At 39.2% G+C, this 14,755-nt stretch overlaps 3 protein-coding genes across 11 annotated transcripts in view; 1 reads left to right on the top strand and 2 right to left on the bottom strand.

The window, feature by feature from the left end:
• Positions 1-14,755, top strand: part of LOC118275672 (serine/threonine-protein kinase D1) — a 95,606-nt gene that overhangs the window by 224 nt on the left and 80,627 nt on the right. The window lies entirely within an intron of this gene.
• LOC118275678 (juvenile hormone esterase-like) lies at positions 25-4,713 on the bottom strand. Its single transcript, XM_035593739.2, has 4 exons — positions 4,205-4,713; positions 2,563-2,744; positions 898-1,908; positions 25-653 (listed from the first exon to the last, which is right to left on the bottom strand). The coding sequence occupies exons 1-4, from the start codon at positions 4,409-4,411 to the stop codon at positions 356-358; spliced, it is 1,698 nt and encodes a 565-aa protein (XP_035449632.2). The 5' UTR covers positions 4,412-4,713; the 3' UTR covers positions 25-355.
• On the bottom strand, positions 4,869-12,447 carry LOC118275674 (esterase E4-like). The gene is made up of 4 exons (XM_035593734.2): positions 12,314-12,447; positions 8,598-9,154; positions 6,761-7,980; positions 4,869-5,242 (listed from the first exon to the last, which is right to left on the bottom strand). Exons 2-4 carry the CDS (start codon positions 9,117-9,119, stop codon positions 4,981-4,983), a joined length of 2,004 nt encoding a protein of 667 aa, XP_035449627.2. The 5' UTR covers positions 9,120-9,154; positions 12,314-12,447; the 3' UTR covers positions 4,869-4,980.

The raw sequence follows: 14,755 nt of genomic DNA, 5'->3' as shown, positions 1-14,755 counted from the left end.
AACGGGATTTATTTATGACAACGTCGATATTTTCTTGGAAACGTTTACTTGTTTGGTTTTTATTATTTGTAATCTGTTAATATGACCTTTGACTCGATAATTAGTAACAGTAGTTGCAAATAATCATGTTTGTGTACGCAGTGATTGCGTTGTGTAAATTTGGGCGACATTCGAATTTCGCGAAGCGGAACTAGAGAGAATGACAAGTGCACAGGCGTGCTGACCTGCTGAAGTTCCATGAAGTTGTTGCAAAATGTATATCATCGTGGCACATAGTGAAAACAGTGATTTCTAGTTTCGGTTTATTTGACAACAGATTATAATTATTTAATATCTACGAAACAGAACTCTCTATTTACTTCTCTTCCGGAAACACGAGTTTATACAGGTCATTGTCGTCATGGTCCTCCTCCTCCTCTTTGATACTGAGAATATCTTCAGTTTCTTCTTCTGTGACCTCATGTGCTCTGTGGAATCTTGTATAAACTTTATCCCAGAACTGAAGCCGTGGATTACCATGTGATGACACTGTCATCCGGGTGGAACCCAAGTGTAGAACTTGCACATCTGATATGCGGCTCAGAGTCTCTCCCTCAGTTCGCACAGGCTGCCATATTAAAGGGATGAATGCCGTAGTCAGCGGTGTGGGGTCGCTGGAACATATGATTTACTTATTACAAAGAAAACATGCACACAATATTAATGACAACTTCTAATAAGAAAAGACGTCAATACATGTAAAGATAATTTATTACTATTTTAAGTTTGCACTACTTGAATACAATTGTAATTTGGACATGTTTATAAAAGCTGTACATTAACTTTTACTAGATTCCACAAGTGAAATTTAATTTTATGTAAACAATATAACCATAGAGTTGTGTACAATGTACATACCCTAATGATTTGAAGTTCCTTAACAACATTGTTACTAGTTCAACAAATAAGTTGCTCTGCACTTTATCTTTTTGCAAGTACTCGAGTATTGTGTCTGAACTGCTCGACTCCAACTTATTTGAATCCTTATTTATCTTAGGCAGTGTATATTTCATGACATACACTGGGTATGTATTCTTGACTGCAAACATCATTGCCAACTTTATAATAGGGTAATCCACCAAAATGTCCTGGACATAGTAAGCATAGTTATGTACCATGCTGTTTCTAGTGAAGTCCTCGGGAAAATAAAACTTTTTCACTATCTTGGCTACTTCACTTTTAACTTCTTCATTTTTAAATTGTAAATTGTGTGGTAGTAAGTATTCAAAATGGTCTGGAGGTTTCTCAAACCTCTCTAGATCAGTTCCTAGAATAGATGCAGTGTCTTTTTGTGTGTATGTGATTATCATGGGCACATTGGTAAATAATCCGTCTTCCAGCTTTTGCATGGGATCCAAGTCTATGAGGCTATGGATATTATCTGTTGTGTTGTCAACACAAGGTTGGAATGTTTCTGGGATTGTTACCAAATCCTCATCCGAAGCTTGTAGGTAAAACTGGTACAGTTTGTCTGGGTCAGCTGAGCCTGTGTAACCCAAATATGCGGCTCCAGTATAGGCTGTACCGAGGGGGTCATACGCCAGAGCGGCAGGAGACAGCACTGACCCTGACTCTAGAATAACTTTGTGGAGAAGTCCTTCAACTAATTCAGACAACAGAATTAACTGTACAGCGATGGCAGCTGCCTCCGTAGCATACACAGTGACATCCTGAGGGTTCCCTCCAAACTGCTGGATATTTCTGTGTACCCAGTATAGGGCCGCTATCTGGTCTTTTAGCCCTGCGTTCCCAGGGACCTCAGGAGTCCTGAGACAGAGAAAACCCAGACTCCCGAGCCGGTAATTGAACGTCACGATCACGTTGTTGCCCTCCTCGAGGAACAAGGCGGGAGGCCGGTGCGCGCCCCACCTGAAAGCATTTCTCTTTTATTTCCGCATTGCGGAAGGTGTCTTATCTATATGCAAATTGCAAGTACGATAGAATATGTTTTTCTAATATTACTTTTTTATTAACATTGTCAGTGCTAAGTGTTGGCTCAACATTTAAAAACTATTCTTCCCTACTTATGCTACTAAAATGGTAACGTCATATGAATGACGTCATGGTACGGTTTTTTAACGAAGTATTGGCACTAAATTTGTCTCCTAACTAACATCCGCATCTGTAATGGAATCTACAGTTTCGGAAATACCCAGTCTGTGAATAAGGTCGTTGTCGGCTACCTACGTGACCGCCGAGCTTTAAAGCTAACCTCGAAGCTATGACAGCTCCGTAATCTTAATTTAGAGATTATTAGTTTTATTAATTAAGATAGAAATGTTGACAATGTACACATTATTTATGGTAGAACATAATTTCTAGAAAAAAACAAAAGTATGAGTACTTTGATTTTCAGTAAACACCAACAAAAAATCATCCGCGCACTCAAGGATATCATATCACTCGATATAAATAGACACACAATTAGAATAACATCAAAATGTGACTGTGTGTTTATGTAACCGACTGTATTAGGCACTGACGTGGATGGTCACTAAATAATTTGAGAACGTTATACATTACCCCTTCTGCAAGTCTCCGCCGTGCACAAACACGACGACAGGCAGCAACGTAGCGTCTTGCTTTTCTGGTGTGAATATGTTGATGACCAGGCAATTTTCATCTCCAGCAGCCTTAACTTGGGGACACTTAATCTTATGCAGAGCTTCGAAGATGCCGCCCCACGTGGGAGGAGGTTGGGGATTCTGAATAAACAGTACTTAGCTCTAAAATACGAGTTGGCTACAAGCAACAACTAATATGATCTGATGCAACTGGTGATGAAAGTTAATAAACGACGAATGAAGAACTGGGAATAACTAGTTACATTATTTATATTTTCCATTAACTAGGACTTTGTCTCGCCCAGTGCCATTAAAATCACAATAACTCGTAAAAAAACTAAACTAAATAGCTACTAATTGTGTAAACAGTACATATAGTCTACGAAGTATGGTCCTACACACCAAGTTGTATGGCATTTTCCCCCAAAAGCAAGAACGCTCTTCACAACTCCAATATTATAGAATCGGTTGTAACCAGACTTTCATTTCGGACACTCTCCATCAGGACACGAACAAAATCGTCTATCGCACCACCTATTATTATGTACGTCACAATTTGGTGATGGTACTGTTTTCGTTAAGTAATAACAGTTATTTAATGGTATGTGTCTCGAGCAAAACCTCAAAGCTATGGAAGTTAACATTTTGTTAAGAATACAATCTATCCATGCAACCCAAAATATCTTAGACTGAATAGTTCGACACTAATTCCCTTTCTTTTGATCTTTCATTAAAATGCCTGCCAGAGAGACGTGGTAATCACGTGGCCTTAGCCTGTCCGATGATTTTTGATAGCATTAATAAAGTTGTATTTAAGAAAAAATATTATTTGACACTTTGAAAAGATTAGGACAAATCAGAATGAGGTACCTAAGTATTGGGTACCGCATACCCGAAGTGCTCAGGTTATATAATTTATCATTCTACGGCCTTTTGGGCAAATCAACAATAAAAGAAACCACTTCCATCTCGTACATCGAATTTTTGTCACCAAAAGGTACTAAGTAATATCGTTTATTGACTTCATTCTATTTGTTTACGTAATTACGTCACACGTTGACACACAGACTGGATCAGGAATCTAATTTTATTGTGAGAGGGCGCTGCCATCACTGCAAGGGAACCAATCTGCGCGAGTTCAATTCCCACTTGACCTAATTATAGCGAAATCCCTTCAGGTGTTAAAATATACGTAGCTGTACATCAAGCAGTTGCTACCATTAAATACGTAATTCTATATTGAGAAGTCATAAAATAACAGATGAATAATTGTGCGGGCGATTTTTAGATACAAATCACGATAACAAAAAGCTACTATATAACAACTATCCGCATGATGTTCAAGTTACACCCAAATACCTACCCCAAAATATTATTTTCACCACCTATACCAGTATCCAATTTAAATTAACTAGCCCCGTTAATGACAGAAAAAGCGAGATTCATTAATAAGTTGTAGACAAAGTGCATAGCAAACTGTCAATATAACATAACATCACCAAAAAACCCCGTGGTGAATGTACTAAACGAACTTAAACGCACTACAAAATCGCCGACCTATCCACAACTATTGGCGTTTATCAACAAATGAATCAGCTGACCTTAAACCTGCCGCTTTGCGTCAGCGACCGTGCGTAAGGGATGCCGTAGTAAGCAAAGTGGGGCGGATTGGAGGCGAGGTACCCCCGGACCGTGCCCTGCAGAGTGACCACGTCGCGGTGCGGCCGCGGCACCGGGGTGGTCCGCGCCACGGCTACATACGTCACTGTGCTCACTGTCAACACTACACCAACTGCCCCGAGCCGCATAGCCGAGCTTCGCGAGCCTCTACTCCATTTCGGAGCCCCGTATGTGTCGCGGTTAGTAAGCGCTCCAGTTTATGTGTTGCCGTCGACAGACGCGGCTATCAAAACAGCCGGCGACTACATAATCAAAACATTGACACGTGAAACGTTGGATTATTTACGATTATGACTCAGTACTCGGTATTCCTAAACACTCCAAATACAATAGCTTCTGATTATCGCTACTGAAGATCCGTTATCGACTATAAACAATGTATTTTCAGATTTTAAGTGGTTTTACTAGCAAAAATGTTTTTTTGTTAAATCCGTGATAGTTCTTTGGTGGAAAAAATAACACAACTCAGAATAAAAGAACACAAGAGGATTGCTTGCATTATAGGTTTACTCACGTGCCAAAGTGCCTGAGGGCACGGCAGTGCCACGCCAAGACGACTTGTTTAGTTTTATCAAAATAACTGAAACATGTGTACACGATTTAATCAAAATATACCTTTACATTATTAAAAGTACATGGCTTTTGTCACGATGAATTAACAACTAATTAGTATCAAGTAAATGGTTAAACTGGTCCGTCAGAAGAAATGCCAGGCGTGCCTAAAGAAGGTGATAAAGAACACAGCTTGAAGGACGAGCACGGTGCAGACACTGGGAGACATCCCGTAGGCGAGGCTCCTCTCTACGAAGTACTCCTTGTATATGTCAGTCCACAGCTTCATGCGGTCTACGTGCAAGCCCTTCGACGGAGTCACCTTTGTGTCGATCGATAGCCACTGTTCTTCGGAAGGGTCCTCGTTGTCAAACTTCTCCCAAGTTATGTCAGCACCGGTCGGCGTACTGTGAAATATAAATACGTACGTGTTTTATAAATCATATTAACTTAAGTGCGACTTCCTGGAAAGCATTATTGTTTATTCTGTTAATATATAAAGGAGAATGCTCAAAAAAACCCAGGCCCAGCGCAAACTATACGTATCTCAGTTTATCAGTATAAATAAGTAATTAAATGCTATATAGGTACCATCATCGAAAACGATGGCTAAATGTTGGAAATTGATATTTATTTTTTAGCATGGATTAATTTTTATAATTGTTTTGATTTATGAAACTAGTAATATCTTTTGTTTTATTGAGTTAATACGCTTCGTATACGCCGTGAGCATCAATTACAGATCACCCCCTCATCAATACAGCGTGATATAAGACGTTTTATATAGTAGAGGTAGTGGCAGAAATGCAATTGGCGAATATTATTGTTCATGCATACATGGGAAAAGGACGCTCGGTTGTTGTGCCCATGTGATGTCCATCATATACTACCTTGGGTGGGCAAGGCACCAAGATGGTTTTGTAAATCCCGCACTTTCACTACAAAACGTAATATAAGATGTAGAAATAAAATGATTGAACTTTGAATAATCTGATACATGATGTTTTGATAATGTATACATTTGTTTTAATACTTTCTACTCGTAATATCCTTTAAATATCATCATCATACCAGCCGAAATACGTCCACTGCTGATCGATTTAAATATAGTCCCTGACAAAAAACAAATAGCAATTTCCTACATTTAGCCATCGTTTTCGACGATGGTACCTATACGGGATTTTATTACACATTTATACTGATAAACTGAGATACAAATCGTTTGCGCCGGGCCTGGGTTTTTTTCCCATACTTCGTGAGCATTCTCCTTTGTAACCTATAGCTTACAGTAGGCCTAAGGTCTATGCTTTGATTTACGCCCATTTACAATGATAATGTATCTAGAAAACGCTATACGCTAACGGTAATTTTATGAGAATTCTTCAGTAATAACACCGAGACTAGAATTGTGCCCAGTGCAGTGTATAGCAATAGACTCATCCCTGTAACTAGCACGAAGTGGTGTTGCATTGTATTTGCGCACTACCCCTTCGGGGAATAGATATTATGTATAAACGTAGCTATAAATATAGAATTTTATGAGGCCTATGAATAATATGGCACGTTGTAATTATCACTGCGCCACTATTATCTCGTAATATATCACCATCGCCAAATTAGATAAACCGATACACTGCAATATGGTGCTACATCAATGATACGCTTGTCTATTGCTTTCATTTATCTATTTACTAATTACTTTTGCCATGGTCTAGTTCGTAACCATAGCTATAGTCGTAGTAAGTACATCTACAAATAGTTCAGTGTGAGACCACGTAGGTAAATGTGACCGTAAAAATATTGGCCCCCTTAGCCTTAGCCCCCTCAGCCATGACAGAAATAACAATATTTTAACAATATTGTTATTTCTGTCATGTTGCTAAACGAGTGGCAAATTACAATCATTTTATGGTTTAAAAAAATACCCTGTATTGATGAAACTGGTCCACAATTCGACCAGGCGCTCCACCGTTGACAGCTCGTCTGTATTTTCGGCTGGCTTGTCTCCATCTTGAGTGAATATGTAACCGATGGTGTCACCTCTCACTGCACCATTTACCGGACTTTCGACAGCATGCAATTCCCTGTTAAATTCGCCCACAAAAGAAAACTCATAGAAGTATACCGTTGCTCCAGAGCCCACCAAGGGTCGAGCAGTGCGTATTGCAGGACCAAGATATGCAGCATCAGTGTAATACAGTGTCAGTGGTTCCACGCTATCCATGGTAATATCGTTATCATCAAAATACTCAGTTTTTACTTTATTGCCAATTCTTGTTCTTTCGTCGTCGCTTGTGAAGTGTAAATCGTTCGGCAACAAAAGACCGACATCTTTATTTAATTCTTGAATGCTTTTTGAATTATGACTTAAAAATTCATGCACGCCAGCATATTTTGTGGTACCCATCATAAAGGGGATTTTAATTTCCTTTTTTCCTAAAACTTTCCACGGAGTTTCAGTCATAAAAGGATTATCGGTTTTTTCTAAACATGGTCTCAACGCAATGTTTTTGGCAGCTTTCAATAGTTGTTTTAGATCTACACCCTCAAACGATTTAAAATTTTCAATGTTACTGGATAAACGCGTTGCTGTATCGATGGGATCTCTGTCTATTGCCCAATGAGATAAAACTGAACCACTTTCTATGATAACTTTGTGGACATTCTCACTTGACATTGGAGACAGAGCCAGATATCCAGCCAACGCACCCGCGGTGCCAATGCCACTTACTGCTATATTGTGAGGGTTCCCACCAAATTTCTCAATATTCGTCTTCACCCAAGTCAACGCTAAAGATAAATCTTTTAAAGCTGCGTTTCCGGGAGCAATTTTATTTTGCAAACAGAGGAATCCGAGCGGTCCTAGTCTATAATTAGGTAACACCAGAATAATTTGTTTTGCGGTCAAATATTCCGGACCGTATATTGCAGGATCTGCGCTTTCTCCAATGAAATTCCCCTCGTGGATGTGAACAAGGACACTCGCATTTTTAACATTCGGTGGTTTGAAGATGCTCAATGTCAAACAGTCTGTATCTCCGACGTATTTATCTCCGACATCTTTATCATTTTGTAGCTGCGGACATTGAGATGAATGCTCCTTCAATGCATGAACTTCAGCTGATTTGTTTGGTGCTACCGAAGCCTGAAAAAAAAAGACAATGTAAGGAAATTATAGAAACTGAAGGGGTCAAGTTAAGGAGTTTGAAAATTTGGGATCTCTCTTCACCAGAGACGAAAAAAGTACGAAACAGCAACAATGGTGCCTTACACTCCGTTATATCGACCGACTTAATGCTCACTGAAGCTCGACCTGCTATATTGCAGAGTGTTTTAGCACAATGTTATAGAAATAATAACCTATAAAAATATGTGTGAAGTTAAACTGACAGAAAGAGTGAAAAACACCGCTATCAGAGAAAATGTGTGACAAGAAAAGTGACAAGAATAAAAAAAAAGCATGTTAAGGTGGTTTGGTCATATTAAAGGATGGATGCTGTCTAGAAGATTTACGAAAGAGATTTATTGAGCGAACATGGCTGGGGGAAGTTTGATAAAGGATAGATTGGCAATATTTTGAAAAAAGTTAAATTAAAAACAAATCAGACAGTAAGCATGCACGAAGAGAATTAAGAAGAGAAAGAGAGAGAGAGAAGTTTACCAAAGTCATGTGATTTAGCGTTCCATTGTCTCTGTTTTTCCTAATCCTAATGAAAAAATATCTTTAATTGACTTAAATAAATAGCAATATTTTAATCATACCTCAAATGGACTGTCGAAAGTGCCATATTTTATATCAATGTAGCTAATAATTTTTTCGTTTTCGCGCCAGAAGTGACCACGCACTCTACCAGACGTTGTCTCCACAACAAATGTATCATCATTAGTATCGTCACCGTTACCTCCATCGGTATCGCCTTCATCGTCGCCACCCCCGTCGCCTGTTCTATCGTGCAAACTTTCAGTGTTCATCCTCTTTTCTTTGTGGCCAATTGGCTCATCTGCGTATGCGACGCTATCGCTATTGGAATAAGAGTTAGATTGTGTTGTTGTAGGCTTCTCTTTCGTTGTGTTATCAGCAACTGCGTCTATTGTTTCATCACCCACTGCAAAATCCTCAGAATGTTGTATGGTATGAACAAGCACCGAATTTGGCGTTTCGTCGATGGTAGCAGGGCTGGTACTGATCTGATCATTGTTTATCCCTTGTTCTACAGTGAGGTGCAGCGCTGACGTGGCCACCACTAGCACCACATTTAACAAAGCCGTTCTCTTCCACCGCATTTTTTTTTGTTGATGTATGGTTTTATTTTACATTCCTACAATCAAATAATTTTAATGAGTTACAGTCTCATACTGTAATGTACATAATACGACGTTTTCATAGAGTGGAGTCGAGTTGTAAACACGTTTTCATACATTGCCCGGGCCACGTTAATAGACTCACTCTATATTATTCGCATATGAGCTAGGAAGATTTCTTAATATATCTGACAAAAAAATTATACGACGTTGATCAACACATTTGCTCAAGACGAATAGATTGCAATTTTGTACACTACCAAGTTACCACGTTGAGGAATAAAAGACGTGATATTATAGAAACAGTGATTGCTTACCATCAGATGATCTGTGTGCTCGTTTGCTCCTATTCCATAAGAGAACAGTATTTATTAACACTAATCTATCTATACATATAATAAAATTATAACAACTCCATGTCTGTACATTACAGATATTTAAGAAAAAATAAGATGGGGGATCTTTATTCAACCAACAGAAGCGAAAAACATGATTTAAAAAATTTTTGTCTGTCTGTCTGTCTGTCTGTTTGTTGTTCGCTTTTCACGCAAAAACTACTGGACGGATTTTGATGAAACTTTTTTTGTTATATAGCTATTAGTCCTCGCTAACATATAGGCTATCCTTTTTTTGGAAATTCGCCCTTTAAGGGGGTAAAAGGGGAGGAGTAAGTTTGTATGAAACTCCGTCAGTTTTGAAGCTAATTCGATTAAAATTAATATTCGGCTATTTGGTTACAAATTAAGAATGATGCAATGGTGTTAGGATTTTTGGAAAATATGCCTAATAGGGGCTGAAAAAGGGGGGGTAAGTTTCCATGAAACTCCGTTAATTTTGAAGCTAAATCGATGAAAATTAACGCTTTTTACGTGAATTGCCCTTCGTTAAATTATAATTATATTATAATTTTACCGTCGTATTACACGTACAATAAGCAACAAGGAGTATTTAATAGACGCCGACGGGGACAGCCGGTGGAGGGGTTTCGGAGTATATCGCGAGCATGCACTAGGACGAGTGTACACGATTCATCCGAGTAATAATGAATGTTATTACTTGCGTCTTTTACTGCACACAGTCCGGGGAGCTACTTCTTACACATATTTAAAAACTGTTAATGGTGTTGAGCATTCCACCTTTCACGAAGCTTGCAGCGCATTGCGTCTGCTAGATGACGATCGAAATTGGGACGACACTCTTGAAGAGGCCGTAGTCAGCGACACTCCCATCCGATTGCGACATTTGTTTGCAATCATGATAGTGTTCTGCGGACTTGCCCATCCAATGCAGCTATGGGAAAAATACCAACGGCATCTATCCGAAGATTTTCGTTTTGCGGCTAGGCGCGCTGATGGAGATAGTGTGGCAGAGTCTGACGAGCGTATTATTAATCGTTGCCTTTGTTCACTTCAAGATATTGTGATTTCAATAGGTGGCAATCCTTTGAGTCATTATGGTCTTCCAGAGCCACAGGAAACCACTGAAGTTCGGCGTGTTGGTCGAGAGTATGCAGCGGAGACAAATTATGATCGTGCCGCGATGGCCGAAATCGTGAACAATAATATTGGCACCCTCACAAATGAACAAAAGTCTGTGTATGAACGAATTTTGAGAAGTGTCAGTCAACAGGATGGTGGAATATTTTTCTTGACGCCCCTGGTGGTACAGGAAAAACGTTTTTAACTAGACTGCTACTTGCTGAAGTGCGAAGACAAGAAAAAATAGCACTAGCAGTCGCCTCTTCGGGTATTGCAGCCACTTTACTTCCAGGAGGTAAGACCGCCCATTCCATGTTTAAGATACCTTTGGACCTAGATATAAATGAAACACCAGTTTGTGCCATATCCCGAAATAGCGAAAAGGCAAAGATTCTTGCAGAGTGCAGCCTAATCGTTTGGGACGAGTGTACGATGGCGAACAAAAAGGCCGTGGAAGCCGTTAATCGCACTCTACAAGATATCCGGCGAAATGATCACGTTATGGGAGGGGTTACAGTTTTATTTTGTGGCGATTTTCGTCAGACTCTACCCGTGATTACCAGAGGAACTAGAGCTGATGAGGTCGGGGCATGTCTAAAACGCTCCGTGCTTTGGCCTCGGATAGAAAAATTGAGCTTGACGCAGAACATGAGGGCTCACTTAGGTGGAAACCCCAGTGCGCAGGAATTTTCTGGAGTTTTATTAAAAATCGGCGAAGGCTCATTTCCCGAATCAAGTAATTCAGTAACTCTACCCGACAACCTATGTAAAATTGTTGCTTCGGTGGAGGAACTCATTGATTTGGTTTATGGTGATGTTTCCCAATTAATAGGTCAAGACAATTCATGGCTTTGTGAGCGAGCAATACTTACGCCCAAAAATGACCAAGCCGCTGCCATCAACCAAATTATTCTAGAGCGAATTGAAGGAGACCAAGTTGTATACCGGTCTATAAATACAGTGGTAGATCAAATGGATGTTACAAATTACCCGGTTGAATTTTTAAACTCTCTCGCTGCACCTGGACTCCCCGCACATAATATTACTTTAAAAGTAGGCATTCCCATAATGTTGCTTCGTAATTTAACACCCCTAAGCTGTGCAATGGAACTCGGCTAAAAGTAATTGCACTTCGAAGTAATATCATAGAAGCCGAAATTCTCACGGGTTGTGGATCTGGTGAAGTAGTATTTATACCACGCATACCGCTAATCCCAAATCATTTCTCATTTTAATTTAAGCGCGTGCAGTTTCCCGTTACTCCATGTTTTGCGATGACCATTAAGTTGTAAACAAGTCACAAGGTCAGACACTTCGAGCCGCTGGTGTCGATCTTAGGACGAGCTGTTTTTCACACGGACAGCTTTATGTGGCTTTCTCGCGTGTCACTAGCTCCGATAATTTGTTTGTATTGGCTCCTACAGGTAGAACATCAAATGTGGTGTATAAAGAAATTCTTTAGGCTTATTGCGATGTATTTCGACGTTCGGTATGGTGGAAGTACAAAGTGTCCTGATCAACATATATGAGAAGTGGTTATTTAACTGGCATGCAACACCTTCACTTTAAAAACATACGGAAATGACTCTATTATAATAGTTTTTTATCTTCTGTTGGCGCATTAACATCTCTTGGCGAAACGGAGTTCGCGGGCACCAGCTAGTAAGACATAAGTGAACAAATATAAGGTTAACTTACCTGTCCGTGGTACGGCCGTGTGACTGACGACTCGTCCCCAACACACTGCTGAAACTGGGAAAGCGTGGCAAGGGCTGGAAGATCGATGACATGGGACTATCGCGCACAAAACTGAATGTTTATCTTTTGATATAATTACTGACCGTTCCTTGCTTTACTCGATAGAAAAGCCCGCTGTATTAAATACTTTTGTCTTGTGTACGCATACAGACGCCTTTGTCGCATGGTGGCAAAACATGGGCTACAGGAGCGCCACCTACATTCGGTCCTTATAATCTTGCATGCTTCGGTATTGTTGGGCCCTCTCGACCGGAGTGATACCAAGGTCTCACAGAAAACCAGCGTGAAGTGACGGTTGCCGTTGTCGTGTGACTATCCCCCCACTCAAGCCGGAATGAGATTAAATGCAGAAACTTTTGAGCTCCTGTTTGAAGTAATTAGTTACGTTCCCCCCTATAATTACGTGCTGTAATATTTGCGTGAGGCGCTTACGAATGGACAGCAAATAAACTAAAATACTAACTGTTTAACTTACATTTTCTATAAGCGTAGATGGTTTACTGTAGCCCTTTCAAAGTCAAAGTCAAAGCATTTATTTCAATTAATCCTAAATATAAGGCACTTTAGAAACGTCAAATTGAATTGTCCGTCAGTCTGTCTGTCAGTGAAGCTAGGTAAAGGGTAAGGTCAGATGCTCCATATAGATACAACTTCCTTTTCAACTGATTTAAGGATGCAAACCTGTCAAAATGCACAGGGTTGAATGTTCTAGTTTGCCTAAAACAACGTGACATACGAATAACTTGAAACGCTAAGGTGAACAAGAGAACAGCCAATTATTTAATTAGCTTTAGCAATCCCTAGAGTACTTAAATTTTATCATTAAGAGCCAGTGACGTAACTTATTGATTGTTGGTAGTCAAATAAAAGCAAGGAGCCTAGCAACACTTAATATTTTCGAAGTAAATAATATAATAGTTTATGTGATTCCAGGTTGGAATTATTTTGGGTTATATTTAGTTCGCGGCTGTACTAAGATTAGGCTACTTATCAGAGTTCAGTATTACCAAACGTTATCAGGCTCTCGAAGCTATGATAACAAAAGCTCGGCTATTTATTTTGTACTGTATCACCGAGGTACGTATGTTATTGATATTCGTGGTGCCCAGCATTACTTGTGACGGCCAACCACTTCCAAATATGTATAAGGAAAACTTGTATTTACTTGTGTAATGTCCAAATTTTGAAATCCCCTCGTAATGTATAAACTTGAAATAAAAACGCAATATTTTTGTTACAGGTAAATTGGTCAACATCGTCACATCACACATCAACAGCCTATAAGTAGCCACTGTTGACCAAAGGTCTCTCCTCACATGGCAAAGGTTTAAACATTAATAATCACCACGATTGCTCAATTTCAAACTTATAATTAGAAATTATAAGCTTCCGGTTTCCTCACGATGTTTACCTTCGTTATTTCTTCAACATCATCTAGAAAGTTGTGTAAGGCGTTAGGATAATAAAAATAAACGTAATTAATAATTATATGTAGAACGTGCGTTCGCACTTAAACTATGACGTCATAATTTTTGTGTCAAATTACCGAAACACGTTTTCCTGAATACCAGCGTGTGTTATCGTAACATGAAAGTGCTATATCATAGAGTGGAAACCTAAATGTCAAACAACTTGTTCTTACTTGTTTGTTTATCCGTAATAACTGGACGTAGGGTATGCATAAACCGTCCTGAGCACCTCCTATAAGACTAACTTAAACTTAGGAAATTACAATGATTAAAACCAGTAAACGACATGTGTCGGCTCAATATTTTCTATGGAAAACCAGGCGCTATAAGCATGTGTTTTACAAAACTAATTAGATAGATGACACATCATCACATCACCTCCAGACGCCTTCAAATGTCCTTCTCGCAGTTGCATAAGTTTTTGCCTATGAATCCTTACATAAAAGATTGCACAATATTTCATCGTGCAGTTTTTACATTACAATAACGTAAAATCATCAACTACTAACGTTATTACGGTATCAGGTGATATTTTTAGTGGCCCTCGATTAATTTTTAAACATAGTTACAAAGCCACAACTTCGGCTGCATAAAGTCTCCATTCATCTAACTAATAAGTAAAATTGGAGTATGCATATGAATATAAGTACGATACGTAATATACCAAAATAATATTTTTTTACTATTTTTATCAGTCTGTCTGTTTGTTCTGGATAACTTTTGAAATGACTGGACCAATTTTGACGGAGGTTTTATTGGCGGGTAGCTGATGTACTAAGAAGTTACTTAGGCTACTTTTATTTGAGAAAATAAAGTCACCAAGTCCGTATTCCACGCGAGGAAAGCAGCGGGCATTAGCTAGTACTTAATGTAAGTACGAATAAGCTAAAGTGCGAAGCAAAAGCAAAAAAAA

This window comes from Spodoptera frugiperda, chromosome 8 (assembly GCF_023101765.2).
Source record: "Spodoptera frugiperda isolate SF20-4 chromosome 8, AGI-APGP_CSIRO_Sfru_2.0, whole genome shotgun sequence".
In the NCBI taxonomy this organism is placed as follows: domain Eukaryota; kingdom Metazoa; phylum Arthropoda; class Insecta; order Lepidoptera; family Noctuidae; genus Spodoptera; species Spodoptera frugiperda.
This window is presented reverse-complemented; position numbering and strand designations above follow the sequence as displayed.